Here is a 15,448-nt window from a genome sequence, read left to right as displayed (position 1 = left end):
CTTCGTTTCTCGGACTCCCCCATACCTCCCCTTTCTGCATCCCTGTTTCCAAGATTATTTCAGCAGCTTCTAAGTAATTTTATCAAATATGTGACCTCTTAGTCCTTTCTCTAGCTTAATCTTATGTCACTGTTTCCCTTTTTTCTCTCACCACCTCGGCATTTTAGATTTCATCAATTTTATAGTAACTCTTAAGATAAATTTTAAATTTCTTCCAGTCCTCTTCCGCCGTCTCTTTCCTCTGATCACGGATTCTGCCAGTCATCTCAGCCAGTGTCATATAGTCCATCACTTTCATCTGCCATTCTTCCACAGTGGGTAGATCTTGTGTCTTCCAATACTTTGCGATGAGTATTCTTGCTGCTGTCGTCGCATACATAAAGAAAATTCTGTCTTTCTTTGACACCAATTGGCCGACAATGCCCAAGAGAAAGGCTTCTGGTTTCTTAGGAAAAGTACATTTAAGTACTTTTTTCATTTCATTATATATCATTTCCCAGAAAGCCTTAATCTTCGGGCACGTCCACCAAAGGTGGTAGAAAGTACCTTCAGCTTCTTTACACTTCCAACACTTATTATCAGGCAAATGGTAAATTTTTGCTAGCTTGACTGGGGTCATGTACCACCTATAAATCATTTTCATAATATGTTTTTTACACAGGTTATTTTAAACATCCTTTTCATTTCATTATATATCATTTCCCAGTAAGCTTTAACCTTACTACAAGACCACCACATACGATAAAAAAAAACTTATTTCTCTTTACATTTCCAACACTTATTTGATTTAGATTTATACATTTTTGCCAATTTACTCTGTTTTTGCACCCTAAGTGAGACATAAGAAACTTGATAAACTGCCTTTCATCTGGTCAGTACTACTTGTCTGCGAGGAGGTGTTGTGTGAATAGTGTATATGAACGTGCATGAGTGCTGGCTGTGCACATGTGAGTCCAGGTACACGTCTGTAACATGCCTATCCCTGTAAAATCTGCTTTGGCAGTGGCATTCCAGCAGGGCTTTTTTTCAGCCAGAACTCCCCATAAATCAGTTCCAGCACCTCTCAGGTGGGTTCCATTTCTGTTATAAGAAAACAAGGGAGCCTGTTCATGGCGAGTTCCGGCGTCTCTTTTTCTAGAAAAATAGCACTTCTTTCCAGGGTCTTGAGCCAGGTCTTGCCTGATCCATTTATAACTAGACACAGTGAAACCTGGCAGCTTTTGCATGCAGAACAAGAGCTTCACTGCTGCATTATGGCCTTTCTTATTTTCTAATTTTTAAAAATAAAGATACTAAGACGCATTTGGGAAACAGGAGAATGAAACCCCCCCCCCTAAAATATTCTGCTTGAAGCAACTATTAGGAAATAAGGGTTTGTTTTAAGTTTTTCATGTATGCTAAAACTCAGTCTAAGCTTTTTTAAAACAGTTAATGAACATGGATACATATACTATAATGTTAATGTTTTAGTTAAATAAATTCTTTAAATTGTTATTAAGGAAATTATTTTCCCCCTTCCAATAAAGTACAGCGGAAAAGTTGTCCAAATAGAAACAGTTAACTTATTAAACCTCACAATGATTTCATAATTATCTGTCTATGTATTTCTAATAGTATAATCAAATCAGTATTTTTCGATATAACTGTAAAAACTACTCTGAAATTTGATTATTCCAAAAATGAAACCGTCACCTGGTTGTAAATATTAAGATTATACCAGCAAGAACAAGTCTTTCTGTAAAAAAAAAAAAAAAAAAGATTTCAATCAAGTCTTATTGACTAATGATTTAAATCGTGATTTAAATTGATTTGATTTAAATCAAATCCACCTTGGGCTTGGATGACTGTTGGGTTCATGGTGGATGTTCCGCCTTGCCCAGGCACTTGGAGCAAATGGGTCGTTGGTCCCTTGAGGCATTGCGACTCTAGAATTCCCTTTAATTTTCCTTACTTCTCTCACCAGTTTGACTCTGCTGCAGCATTTAATAAGTCTGTGTACTGTACTAACTGTGTATTATGTAATTCTGAACCAGGTATGATCAACATTTTACATGGAATGGGATTGCGATTTCTTGCCCTAGGGCATCATACTCCTTTTATGGTAAGGCGCTCTCTCTCTCTCTCTCTATATATATATATTACTGGGGGAATATGGCGGTGGAGGGGTAGGATGGGTAGATTTTTGTTAATTTGTCCCAAAGGCCTATTGACTCCATCATCAACAACATCATCATTTTGTTATTTATACCCCGACCATCTGGCTGGGTTTCCCCAGTCATTCTGGGTGGCTCCCAACAGAACACAAAAACAGAATAAAGCTTCAAACAGGGCTGCCTTCAGATGTCTTCTAAAAGACAGATAGTTGTTTATTTCCTTGACATCTGGTGGGAGGGTGGACGCCACTACCGAGAAGGCCCTCTGCCTGGTTCCCTGTAACCTCACTTCTCACAGTGAGGGAACCGCCAGAAGGCCCTCGGAGCTGGACCTCAGTGTCTGAGCTGAACAATGGGGGTGGAGATGCTCCTTCAGGTATACTGGGCTGAGGCCTTTTAGCGCTATAGAGGTCAGCACTAACACTTTGAATTGTACTCAGAAACGTACTGGGAGCCAATGTAGGTCTTTAAGGACCGGTGTAATAGGTCTTGGCAGCCACTCCCAGTCACCAGTCCAGCTGCCTACTGACATTAATCTCTTCCTGGTTTCAGCACATTGGTATGGCCCATAACTACAGAAACAGTAGCCAGGCTGTCCAAGCAGTCCGCGATGCTGGTTACGAAATTTCACTAGGCTTGATGCCAAAGTCTATTGGACCCATAACATTTGTGTTTACAGGCACCGGCAACGTGTCTAAGGTAAGGCATTCTTCAAATGCATGGCACTAGTACATTTTCTCATTGCAACTGAGATATTGGCTTCTTGCTGTACATATAAGGCTTGTTCATATCTTCCAATAAAGCTATAGGCCCGTTTTACTGCATTTCTGTTCCTTCCACACAGGAATAATGAGATGTGCACATAATTTTTCCCATGCGATGGCTGGAACATAGGAAGCTGCCTTATATTGAGTCAGATCATTGGTCCAAGTCAGTGTTCGAAATTAGCCAGGCACGTTTTGCTACTGGCGTGGGTCCAGTGGTGACCACATGGAGATTTCTGGGAGCCAGGTTGGCAACTGGGCCTTACTCCACAGTTGATACAATTTTAATTTCCAATGCGTGTGTTTCTCCTTCTTGCATACTGGGATGAGTGAATTGTTGTAAGAGCAAGCTGCAGTCAAGCAGTGTGTTGTTGTTGTTTAGTCATTTAGTCGTGTCCGACTCTTTGTGACCCCATGGACCAGAGCACGCCAGGCACTCCTATCTTCCACTGCCACCCGCAGTTTGGTCAAACTCATGCTGGTAGCTTCGAGAACACTGTCTAACCATCTCGTCCTCTGTCGTCCCCTTCTCCTTGCGCTCTCCATCTTTCCCAACATCAGGGTCTTTTCCATGTGGCCAAAGTATTGGAGCCTCAGCTTCACGATCTGTCCTTCCAGTGAGCACTCAGGGCTGATTTCCTTCAGAATGGATAGGTTTGATTTTCTTGCAGTCCATGGGACTCTCAAGAGTCTCCTCCCGCACCATAATTCAAAAGCATCGATTCTTCTGCGATCAGCCTTCTTTATGGTCCAGCTCTCACTTCCATACATCACCACTGGAAAAACCATAGCTTTAACTATACGGACCTTTGTTGGCAAGGCGATGTCAGTGGCGTAGCGTGGGGGGTGCCAGGGGTGCCGGCCGCACCGGGCGCAACATTGGGGCGGGGCGCGTTTGGCCGGCCCTTCGCAAGACGAAAGTCCATAGGGAAATCTCTGGGACAGCGGGGAAGCGCAGCGCGTCTTCCCCACTGTCCTCGGACCTCCTCCGAAGCCTGGCGGTGGGGCGGGGAGACCTCCTCCCGCCGCCAGCATTCGGAAGGCTGCTCCGAAGCCTGGCGGTGGGGCGGAGAGACCTCCTCCCGCCGCCAGGCTTCGGAAGGATGCTCTGAAGGCTGGCGGCGGGAGGAGGGCTCTCTGCCCCACCGCCAGGCTTCGGAAGGCTGCTCCGAAGCCTGGCGGCGGGAGGAGGTCTCTCCGCCCCACTGCCAGCCTTCGGAAGGCTCCTCCGAAGCCTGGCGGTGGGGGGGGGAGACCTCCTCCCGCCGCCAGGCTTCGGAAGGCTGCTCCGAAGCCTGGCGGTGGGGCGGAGAGACCTTCTCCCTGCGCCAGCCTTCGGATGGCTGTCCTGAAGACTTGTGGTGGGAGCAGTGGCGTAGCGTGGGGGGGTGCACCTGGCGCAACATCTGGGGGGGGGCGCGGAAGAGACTCGAGTGCTAAAATCCACGGGTTAGGGGGCGCAAATTACTTGCCTTGCCCCGGGTGCTGAGAACCCACGCTACGCCACTGGGTGATGTCTCTGCTTTTTAAGGTGCTGTCAAGCAGTGTCGTTGAGATCAAAGAATCATAGTATTGTAGCATGGGAAGGGACCCCAAGGGTCATAGACAAATAGACATTTCGTTGTTGGGATGCAAGGTGCCATATGGTGCCTAGCTTATATGCCTGAGTTTCTAACACTGGTCCCAAGTCCGTGTCTAAGTCAGATCATTGGTCATTGTCTGCATGGACTGACAGCAGCTAGGAGTCTTGCTGACCTACCTGGAAATGCCAGGGATTGGAACCTGTGACCTTTTGTGCAAGGCATTTGTTCTTCCACTGAACCTGAGCCCCTTAAACTAGTAGGATGAACATGATCTGTAGGTCTCTAGCTGTGTTTATGTTGCCACTGCTGTTTGATTTCTGCCCCTGAGGAGCACCCAACAATCTGGAGAAGGTGCAAAGGGTTTGGAGGAGTTGGATGGTTGAAAGTCTAGGTAGCAAGTATACATTCTGGAATAATATGGTAGGAAACTTGGACAAAAGCAGACAGAAGGTGATGCCTGAGGTCATAGACTGAATGATGTGCTAGTTCCACAATTTGAACTCCAGTCTTCTAGGTTTAAATCCAGAACCTCTCTCTCTTTCTGATGTGTGCAGGATAGTCCTTGGCAGAAGTGTTGTTCCTGTGACTGCCCAATACCTTGCATTTTATTTATTTTTTGGTAAATCTAACCTCACTATCAGTCTTACTTTTATCTACAGGGTGCCCAAGAAATGTTCAATGCCCTCCCTTGTGAGTTTGTGGAGCCCCACGAGCTGAAGGAGGTCTCTCGAACTGGAGGTAGGGCATTCTGGGATGGGCTTCAGAAGCTCTGCGGGGTATGTTGTTTCTCTTTTATTTACAGTTCTCCTCTCCACAGATCTCAGAAAAGTCTACGGGACGGTGTTGAGTCGACACCACCATCTTATAAGGAAGACCGATGGTGTGTATGACCCCGTGGACTATGACAAGCACCCAGAACACTACACCTCTCGTTTCAACACGGATGTGAGTACACCTCTCCCATTATTGTACCCTTAAGTGTTCTAAGAGAGTCAGCCTCTGCCCTATAATTACCATGACCTCTGTTACCCACGACACCCAATTTCCTGTCGGTGTAGCTCATGTGACCAATGTGCTTTTCTAAAAAAAAAAAAATTAAGCTGATGATTCTCATATATATAATTTTTTTGTTTTACAATTTAGAATACTCATTTAAGCATCCTTAAAATATCCATGACTTCCCTTCTTCTCTTTCCATGGTTCATTTTGCATATCATAAATCCCTGCGTATTTTACAAAAACTAAACCATTCAGTATTCCGTTATTACATCCATCAAAACTTACTTACACGGTTGAATTTATCTTAATGCTGCCCATGTTTTCAAATGTGCATAATTCCTCCCCCCCCCATATATTCAATAAACGTTTTCCAGTCTTCTTTAAACGTATGCTCTTCTTGTTCTCTTATTCTGTGTGTTAAGTCTGCAAGCTGTTCACATTCTATCAGCTTAAAGTTCTCATTCTTTAGTTGGGACCTCGCTCGTTTTTCATTTAAGCTGATGATTGTCTAGATGCCTGTTGCATCTAGAGAACCTCCTGGTTCCATGACCAGATGATAAAGTGAGGCATGCTATCAGCATCAAGGATTTGCATCGCATAGTTATTGAATCACATAGTTAACTTTTTGGATCAAGGTGTTGGTTCCTTACAGGATAAGAAGAAATTGCAGCTTTATTTTACAGATTGCACCTTACGCTACTTGCGTGATCAATGGGATCTACTGGGAGCAGCATACTCCACGGCTGCTAAGCAGGCAGGATGCGCAGCGACTTCTGGCTCCTCTGCGACCTTCAGCTGCTGCTACTGAGGGATGCCCACAATTGCCACACAAGTAAGAAGCTTGTATTTGGTGATAGCAGGCATCAGTGAAATCGGTGCTGGGGATCCTCTGTTTTGTTTTTCTTTTGAGGACTGTACAGTGGTGCCCCGCAAGACAAATGCCTCGCAAGACGGAAAACTCGCTAGATGAAAGAGTTTTCCGTTTTGGAGGTGCTTCGCAAAACGAATCTCCTATGGGCTTGCTTCGCAAGATGACAATGTCTTGCGAGTTCCTGCTGGTTTTTTTTCCCCTTTCCCCCCTTTTCTAAGCCGCTAAGCAGCTTATCAGCTGATCCGATCAGCAGATAAGCCACTAATAGCGCTAAGCCGCTTATCAGCTGATCCGATGAGCAGATAAGCCACTAAAGGCCTCTAAAAGCCTCTAATAGCGCTAATCCGCTAATCCTTCAATGGGCTTGCTTCGCAAGACGGAAAAACCCGCTAGACGATCTTGCGAGGCACCACTGTATTTGCTCAGAGGCAATCTTATGGGGACTGAAACTAGAAGTGGGTGGGGCCAGAGCTAAAAATTTGACTTGGCTTAAAGTTTGTTCTGTCATGGAATTCTACTCAATATTGATCCAGAGTAGAACTCTGACGTATAATTAGCAGAGTAAAAACTTAAACATGTTGCAGGATTCAAAAAAAATAGACCAGAGGCCATTGTATTTCATCCATTAGAGCTTTACTTCTTGGTTCTCCAGCTGTTTTTTGGAGTATAATTCCCACCATCCCTCACCACAGGTCTTGCTAACTAGGGATTGATGGGAATTGTAGTCCAAAAACAGCTAGAGAACCAAATTTTAGGAAACCCTGGTCTAGAACCATTCCTTGTTTGAAATCTTTACTAAGGTTCCCTGAGGAGAGTATTTTGTTCAGTACTAATGGCAGACTAAATCTGTCTTGTTCAGCTGTTGATTTCTTTTGACACTGTAGATGGTGGTGCGCTTGGGAGTTGTATCTTCAAGACTTTAAAAAACTGAAAATCATTTATTGACTATGTGGCTGTTGTTTTTTAATAGACTTGTTGCAATATGTGACATCTCTGCAGACACTGGAGGGTCTATAGAATTTATGACAGAATGTACAACAATAGACAGCCCCTTCTGCATGTATGATGCCGATCAGCATATTATCCACGACAGGTGAGAGGGTCTTTCTAATTTTCTTTTGTGTTGAAAAGCTCAGTTGTTTTTTTTTAAATATTTTTATTGCAAATTTCAAATAAAGAAAAATCACCAAACATAACAAACAAAGAAAAACATAAATAAACAGAGACATAAACCTAGAATAAAGAAAAACATAACTGTTCATAACACATTTTTTCATAACTAACTGGACTTCCTCACATCTCCCTTCCGTGCGTTCTCAGTAATAAAGTTATCAACAGCAATTTATTACCTTATTTCAGTTCTTATTTTGTACTTCTCAAATATTATGTCTCAAACTTCAAATAATTTTTGTCAAATACTTATCAGCTTGATTTAAACATAATATTACTTCAAATTTCATCTTTTTCTTAAACATCACTTAATCTCATATATCCTTCAACTAAATTGCTGGTACCATGTTATTTTCAATCGTGCAATTTCTTAGCATTCATACAATTTATACTGTTTTTGTAAATAGTCCTTAAACTTCCTCCAGTCCTCCTCCGTCGTCTCCTCTCCCAAGTCTCGGATTCTGCCAGTCATTTCGGCCAGCTCCATATAGTCTATCAGTTGCGTCTGCCATTCTTCCAGTGTGGGCATATCTTGGGTCTTCCAATGTTTTGCAATGAGTATTCTTGCTGCTGTTGTTGCATACATAAAAAAAGTTCGGTCCTTCTTTAACACCTTCTGGCCGACAATGCCCAAAAGGAAGGCCTCTGGTTTCTTGGGGAAGGTATACCTAAGTACCTTTTTTAACTCATTATAAATCATTTCCCAGAAGGCCTTCACTCTTGGACAGGTCCACCAGAGGTGAAAGAATGTTCCTTCAGTCTCCTTACATTTCCAACATTTATTATCGTGCAAATGGTATATTTTTGCAAGCTTGACTGGGGTGAAAAGCTCAGTTTTAAAGCAACACACAGTTATTTCGTAGTGTTGCACTTAATTGTGATGGATACAGTTGAGGTGTCTCCAAGCATGCACGGGCTTGGATCTTGGAGGTTAAGTAACTTAACAAAATGCACGAGAGGAAACTTCTTGCATTCCTATTTTGTGCAGGAAGGTCACTCACACACAAAAAAAGCCACTTTGGAAGGTTTGTGGCCTTCCTGAACAAAATAGGATTGACTCTTGGTGGGGAGAAGACAGTTCGGAAACTTTAGCTGGTGCAGAATTCGGCTGCCAGGTTGCTCACTGAGGCAAGATGGTTTGACCATGTAAAACCAATCTTGGCCAGAACGTACTGGCTGCCAATTAGTTTCTGGGCCCAATACAAAGTGCTGATTTTGACCTATAAATCCTTAAATGGGTGTGGGCCACAATAGCACAAAGCACATAGCACTGCCTCTCCCCATAGGAAACTTCTTAGACTCTGCAATCATCATCTAAAACCCTTCTTCATGTGTCTCCTCCAGGAGAGACCTGGAGGGGTGCAAGGAGCCTTCCTATCATATCTTTAGGTGCCAGGCAAAAATATTTGTGTAAAAAAATATATATGTTTTTTTAAAAAAGAGAGAAATAGTGCACAAAGCTTTTGTTGCCTGGAATCAAATTTCTGTCTTTTCTAGTGTGGAGGGATCAGGGATTTTGATGTGTTCCATTGACAATCTGCCAGCTCAGCTTCCTATAGAATCAACAGAATGCTTTGGAGACATGCTTTTCCCTTACATTGAAGAGATGGTAAGTGGGCAACTTGTTTCTGTTTTGAGTGTTTAAGTGTTTGTGCGTTGGGGAGCTTCTGGCCTGCCCCATAGGTAGGAAATCTGCTGTAAAACTTAACTGGCAGAAATGAAGTGTTTCTTAGAAACTAATTCAGACTACACAAGGTAGAAACTTCTCAAATAACAGTTTTTTGTGGGACCTTCCCCCCCCTCCTCTGAAACCTATGGCTGCTAAACACAGGTGACATGGAAAGTTGTGCAGACCTCTCTTAAAAGAGCCATTCCAATAAATGTATTTATCCATTTTGATGAATAGGATTTTGATTCTTTACGGTACGCATTTTTCACAGTGGTGATCTGGCCAGTTGTGTAAGTGTTCTTTTTCAGAGGGGAATTAACTCTGTGTGTGTGTGTGTGTGTGTGTGTGAGAGAGAGAGAGAGAGAGAGAGAGAATTCATTTCCTGTTAATAGAGAGAGAGAGAGAGAATTCATTTCCTGTTAATAGCCAAATCTTAGTGCCTGTGTTGTAACAAGACATCACGTTCACTACAGTGGTACCTCGGGTTACAAACCACTTTGGATTACAGACTCTGCTAACTCGGAAATAGTACCTCAAGTTAAGAACTTTACCTCAGGATGACAACAGAAATTGTGCGGCGGTGGCGTGGCAGCAGCAAGAGGCCCCATTAGCTAAAGTGGTACCTCAGGTTAAGAACTGTTTCAGGTTAAGAACGGACCTTCAGAATGAATTAAGTTCATAACCAGAGGTACCACTACATGGGATTCAGGTTGATAAGGGAAAAAATCCTGGGGTGTGGATTTGTTCCGCTGTCCAGCTTATTGTGGTGCCACTCCCCGTGGATCTCTCCTGTCAGCAAAGGCGGAGTCTGCAGTCAAGTTAAAGAAGCAAAACAGCGGTCAGTAGACCTGATCCTTATTTGTTGCAACAAGGTTCAAATGCACAAAGACCTCTCCCCATTTCCCATAATACATTTTTCAACAGCATCATCGATACATCACAAATATGTCACAAAGTAGGAGTGTTTGCCCTGTAGAAACATGAGCCCCATCACCCACTCCTGTCAACAGCCCCAGTTCTCAACACCTTTTAACTACCCTCTTTCCCAAGAGCAGTAAAGGTATTTACACATCCCCCTAGCTAGCTGCAAGGCTTTCCTGCGCTTCTCCTTTGAAAGTATCAGAATTCAATCCACCATCCTGATGGATTTCTGTCTAGGGTATGATCTGCCCTTGATCGCCTCCTGCCTCCTATTGTGAGGCTAAGTTCACACCTTATGGAGGGGCAAGGAGTATGCTTAAGGGATTATGGGGGCAGGGGGAGCCCTGGATTCCCCTCTTCCAGAGGATTCATTAGCCGTTGGAACCAAAGAAATCGGTCAAACCGTTGAATTCAGAACAAAAAGAACATCTATAAACAACCGCATACCCTTAATTTCGAGGTTGCCAGGAATGTGGCTCTGGAGTGGAAAAAAGTTCTCCACCCCTGGTCTATATACTGACTGGCATCTCTCTAGGGCTTCATACCAGTCTTTTCCAGCCTGGACTGTATTGAACCTGGGATCTTTTGTATGCAGATCCGATGCTCTGCCATTGAGCTTAGGAAGCCCTTGCAGTCAAGGCCCAGCAGGTGACATTTATATACCCCTCTTCCTGGTCATTGTTTTTCAACTCTTCTCTGAAGCTGTGTGTTAATGGCTTTGGATGAGTCATAAGTGGCTGCTTAGAGAGTGTTAATGGTTGTTGTGTAGACTGGAAGCAAGAAATTCCAAGAGTCCTGGGCTCCCTTAATGGCAGCAAGAGCTTTCCTGCGAATATCTGCTGCTGCAAAAAGTGAGAGAATGCCGCAAACCATCTACCCTCCATACAGTGTTCTGCACTGTGGTGTAGAGCCCCTGTAACATTTTTTCTTTTGACACAGGTCATCGTCACATAATCTGACCACTTCCAATTCCCTGCTGAATTAAAAAGAGGGGGAAATGATTATCTTATAAATACTGTATAGCAATTTCTTTTTGCTGTTCATTAAAGGCCTTTGTATATGCTTGTAATAATTCAAGTGATTAACTGTACAATCCTATGCATGGCAAGAGAAAGTGACCAATAAATTTAATTAATAAATAATAATACAGTGGACCCTCTGGATACGAATGTACGGTAAATAATTCATTCCAGGGGTCTGTATGTACCCTGAAAAATCCGCAAGTAGAGGCGCTGCTTCTGCGCACATGCGCGGTGCAATAAAGCGCTTCTACGCATGTATGTCCGGCGAAACCCAGAAGAATACACTTCTGGGTTTGCTGTGTTTGCAACCCGAAAGCTATGAAGGTAACATAACTTGAGGATCCAATGTAATATACTGGAAGTAAGACCGGCTGAACTGAAGTGTATGTGTTCTGTGGAGCTTTGCTTTTACATAGGCCGTAATCATAAAAAACACCCGGTTTTTGAGTTACCAAAAAACAGCCAGACAAGAGTGAGGCAACTACCTCAGGGGACATATTCCCAGAGGCAGTTGCAGCAGCAGTAGCCCCCGGCTGTTCTCCCTGAGACCCTGGTCACCCTCCTCTGTTGGCACACGGCCTCTCCCGAGCCTTGGTCCAGGTGCAGTAGGGGACATAATTCTGTAACCCGTTTTGAAATAAGATTCAGCTCCCGTCCCATGAGCTGCTCTGTGTGGAAGTGGCTGTGGGCGCCATCTTGTTTGTTACCTCAGGTACCTAAATGTCTCGGGCCAGCATTAAGCAGTGTTTGAAACTCCCATTGTATCTAGGCACATTTTGCGACAGGGAATTTCATCAGTTTCTGTGTTCTGGGCACAGCCCTGCACCTGAGATTTTCGATTAAAACTGCAGAGTGGAAGGAAAAGACGATCTTTTTTTGCCTCCCCACTTCCAGCTACTCTCCAAAGACTGGAGAAGAGACCCTCTTAAAAATATTAGGGGGGTGGGCAGGGGAAGGACTAGACCTTGTGTAAATGACCATAATATTTTAGCTGCAGTTCATTCATTTTCAGCTTTGTATTTTTGTTATTTTTTTAAAAAAGCAAGCGCCCAGCCATTCCGTTGTTGCGCCTGTAACCTCAGTTTTGGGTGCCATTTAGCTCCTAGCTTTCATACCTCATTTTTTACACTGAGAGTTAGCACTGTGCATCTTGGGGAGACAAGTTGCTGCATCACCTGAGGCAGGAAAATATCTTGGTCCAGCCCTGAGCAGGTAACTCACCAGTGTTAACTTATCTCTTCTCTGATCAGTCAGCAAATACAATCTCATCGCTTATCACCACTTTGTGTAGTTAGGAGAGCTTTTCCCAGCCATCCTGTCTCTTAACTTTAGCTATTGTATGGGTGAAAGAATGAGATTTCCAGAGTTACACATGTCTGTCTAGATTAGTGGTTCCCAAATCTCTACTAAGGAAACCACAAATAGAATTTGTCCCTTGTCTTTTTGGCCTTCCCCCTAATCCTGACTCGATTCTCCAGCCTGTTGGTCCTGCTTTGCGATATAGATATACACAGCAACAAGATTTGTTTCATGCGTATTATATCTTGTCTAAATGGTGGCACAGCGGCTCTGTGAAGCGGGGTGGAAGGGGGAAGTGAATCTAGGAAGAAGAATTTAATTGACAATTGAAGGTCAGGAGAATTTCAGGTCTTCGAAGTAGCCTGACTAGCAACGCAGTCTGCATTTTAATCTCAGTTTAAATCTTGACGGTTGCCTTGTTTTTAATGAAATATACTTTTCCAAGACTCTTATCTGTGAAAGATAATTATCTGTCTGAAAGCAAGTGCTCTGACGGGAAACCTTGATCTCCACAGCTGTTATCTGAAGCCTCGGAGCCCCTCGAAAGCCAGAATTACTCACCTGTAGTTAGAGACGTAAGTCTTGCAAGCCAATTGACTCCTTTTTTTCTCTCTTAACTTGGGCATGGCGAGGTCAGCCGCCAGGAAAGTAATGATGTGTTTCGTATACTTTTGTAGGCAGTGATTGCATCCAATGGTTCATTGACTGATAAGTATAAATATATCCAGAAACTGAGGGAGCGCAGGTAATATAGCTTTCTCTCCCCACCCCCAGTATATCTGACTAAAGTTTTGAATTATTGTGTCATATTGTGTTTCAATGCTGATGGGTTATTCCTACCTTGTTTTCTGTGGCGAACCATGAGTGTGGCACGGCTGTCACAAGTATTTATTCTAATGGTGCTGATGCGTAAGCCAACTCGGGGACCTTCTCTGCAGCTTGTTCAGAGACGTGTTAACGATTCCACATTTCAATAATTTCTTTCCTCTGTGAGTTTGCTGAAAGAATGCCATGGGGTCCCCACAGGTCTCTTGGGAAAAAAATTAAACGGGGTGGTTTTCACTAGAAAAAAATGACTTGGGGGGGGGACGGGACTGTGCTGAGGAGGAGGCAGTGTTCAAATGAAAGAACTGGCTGCAAAAGAATAGAATTGAAATACAGCCAGAGACAGCAGTGAACAGATCTCAGCTACATGGGAAAATTCCTTTCTGATCTAGTATTTCCCCCCCCTTATAAAATATTTATTATTATTTTTTGAAATATAACAGAAAAAATGAAAAACACAAAAGAAAAATACAAAATAAAAACAGTTAAAAACATACATTATTTCTATTACTTATTTTCCTTTAACTTATTTCCCGGACCTCCTCATACCTCCCTTTTTTGTATTCCACTTCAATTTATTGGTTCAGCAAATCCTTACTGTTAGATTTTAACCCATTTATGACCGCTTTGCTTGCATCCCAGATTACTCTTTTTTCTACATTAGTGTTCATATTTATTTCAAAATAGTATCTCAAAGTTTTTTGGACCTTTTTATATACTTCTTCATCTCTAAATAAGGTGTCGTTCATCCTCCATCTGAAGGATCCAGTTGATATTTGTTTCATCTCCATCCTTACAGCGTTATGGTCGGAGCAGGTTTTTGGGCAGATTTCTACTTTCTTTATCTTTGGTGCCATTCCTCTAGTTATCCATATTTGGTCAATTCTAGTCCATGCCATCTTGGCTTCAGAGAAGAAGGTTCCCTCTCTTCCCAAGGGGTTCTTTACTCTCCAAATGTCCATTTCCTTTCTGATCTTGTACACGGGAAACAGTGTACTCCAGTGTAGCTCCAGAAGATGAGAACAAAATCTATCCACTGAGCAACCTCAAGAGAAAGTTCTTGAGATCTTTAAAAAGATCTAGCTCAGGGATTGGGGAGCCAGCTGCCCTCCTGATAGCCTTTGGTTCCCAACTGCTCTGTGGTACTGGAAGTTACAGTCCAACAGGAAGTAGAAGGCAAAGGATGAGGCTCCTTGTTCTAGGTTCTCAGCTTTTTCTTTCTTTTTAGTGTTTCAGTTCACATGTTGGGGAGGGATAGGCTTCCCTAACTTTCATCCTTAAAATATGTCAAAGCCCAAACCTTGAAGACACACAGCCTGTAGGGACCTGGTTCCTCCATCCAAGGACACGGGTGGCACTGTGGTCTAAACCACTGAGCCTCTTGGGTTTGCCAATCGGAAGGTTGGCGGTTCAAATCCCTACAGCAGAGTGAGCTCCCGTTGCTCTGTCCCAGCTTCTGCCAACCTATAATAAATAATAATAAATTTTATTTTTATCCCGCTCTCCCCAGCCGAAGCCGGGCTCAGGGCGGCTAACAACAATAAAACAGTACAAAAGTACAGCACAAACAACACTCTAAAATCATTCATTATAAAATTAATTAATTCAACCTAGCAGTTCAAAAGCATACCAGTGCAAGTAGATAAATAGGTACCGCTGCAGCGGGAAGATAAACAGTGTTTCCGTGAACTCTGGTTTCTGTCATGGTGTTCTGAAGCAGTTTAGTCATGCTGGCCACATGACCTGGAAAGCTGTCTGTGGACAAACGCTGGCTGCCTTGGCCTGAAAGCGAGATGAGCACCACAACCCCATAGTCGCCTTTGACTGGGCTTAACCGTCCAGGGTTCCTTTACCTTTACCTTTTTGCCTATCCAAGGGCTGTAAGAGGAATGCTTTCTTTGTTCATGCCTCCTTATTCTAAGATTCAGTAACTTTAAAAAGTTCATTAGTCAATGTAGCCGAGTGTTGTCTACACCAGGGCAGCCCGACTATTCATGCCAAGGGGGTTGCAAGAGAGCTTTGACATGGAACCCGCATCTTGTCATGTGTGGGGTGGCCTGAGACCCCGGCAGGGTCCCAGAGTCCATCAAAAAAGGCCCAAAGACTGCTTGTTGGACTGTCCTAGTCTATCTGGACTGGTAGTGTTTATCCAGGTTTATCCTGCAAGGAAGA

The 15,448-nt window shown here is 43.4% G+C and overlaps 1 protein-coding gene across 3 annotated transcripts in view; it reads left to right on the top strand.

Moving 5' to 3' along the window:
- The window catches only part of AASS (aminoadipate-semialdehyde synthase), a 48,538-nt gene that overhangs the window by 8,170 nt on the left and 24,920 nt on the right, over positions 1–15,448 (top strand). For all 3 annotated transcript variants that reach the window (XM_081211514.1, XM_081211515.1, XM_081211513.1), the window contains 9 exons: positions 2,034–2,101; positions 2,706–2,852; positions 5,160–5,238; positions 5,318–5,445; positions 6,183–6,331; positions 7,341–7,463; positions 9,038–9,149; positions 12,967–13,026; positions 13,129–13,196. In XM_081211514.1, the coding sequence (XP_081067640.1) occupies positions 2,034–2,101; positions 2,706–2,852; positions 5,160–5,238; positions 5,318–5,445; positions 6,183–6,331; positions 7,341–7,463; positions 9,038–9,149; positions 12,967–13,026; positions 13,129–13,196 (934 nt within the window). The remainder of the gene's footprint in view (positions 1–2,033; positions 2,102–2,705; positions 2,853–5,159; positions 5,239–5,317; positions 5,446–6,182; positions 6,332–7,340; positions 7,464–9,037; positions 9,150–12,966; positions 13,027–13,128; positions 13,197–15,448) is intronic.

Source organism: Podarcis bocagei (assembly GCF_964188305.1).
Source record: "Podarcis bocagei genome assembly, chromosome: 10".
Lineage (NCBI taxonomy): Eukaryota > Metazoa > Chordata > Lepidosauria > Squamata > Lacertidae > Podarcis > Podarcis bocagei.
The sequence above is the reverse complement of the archived record's forward strand: the minus strand, read 5'-3'. Positions and strand labels throughout refer to the sequence as shown.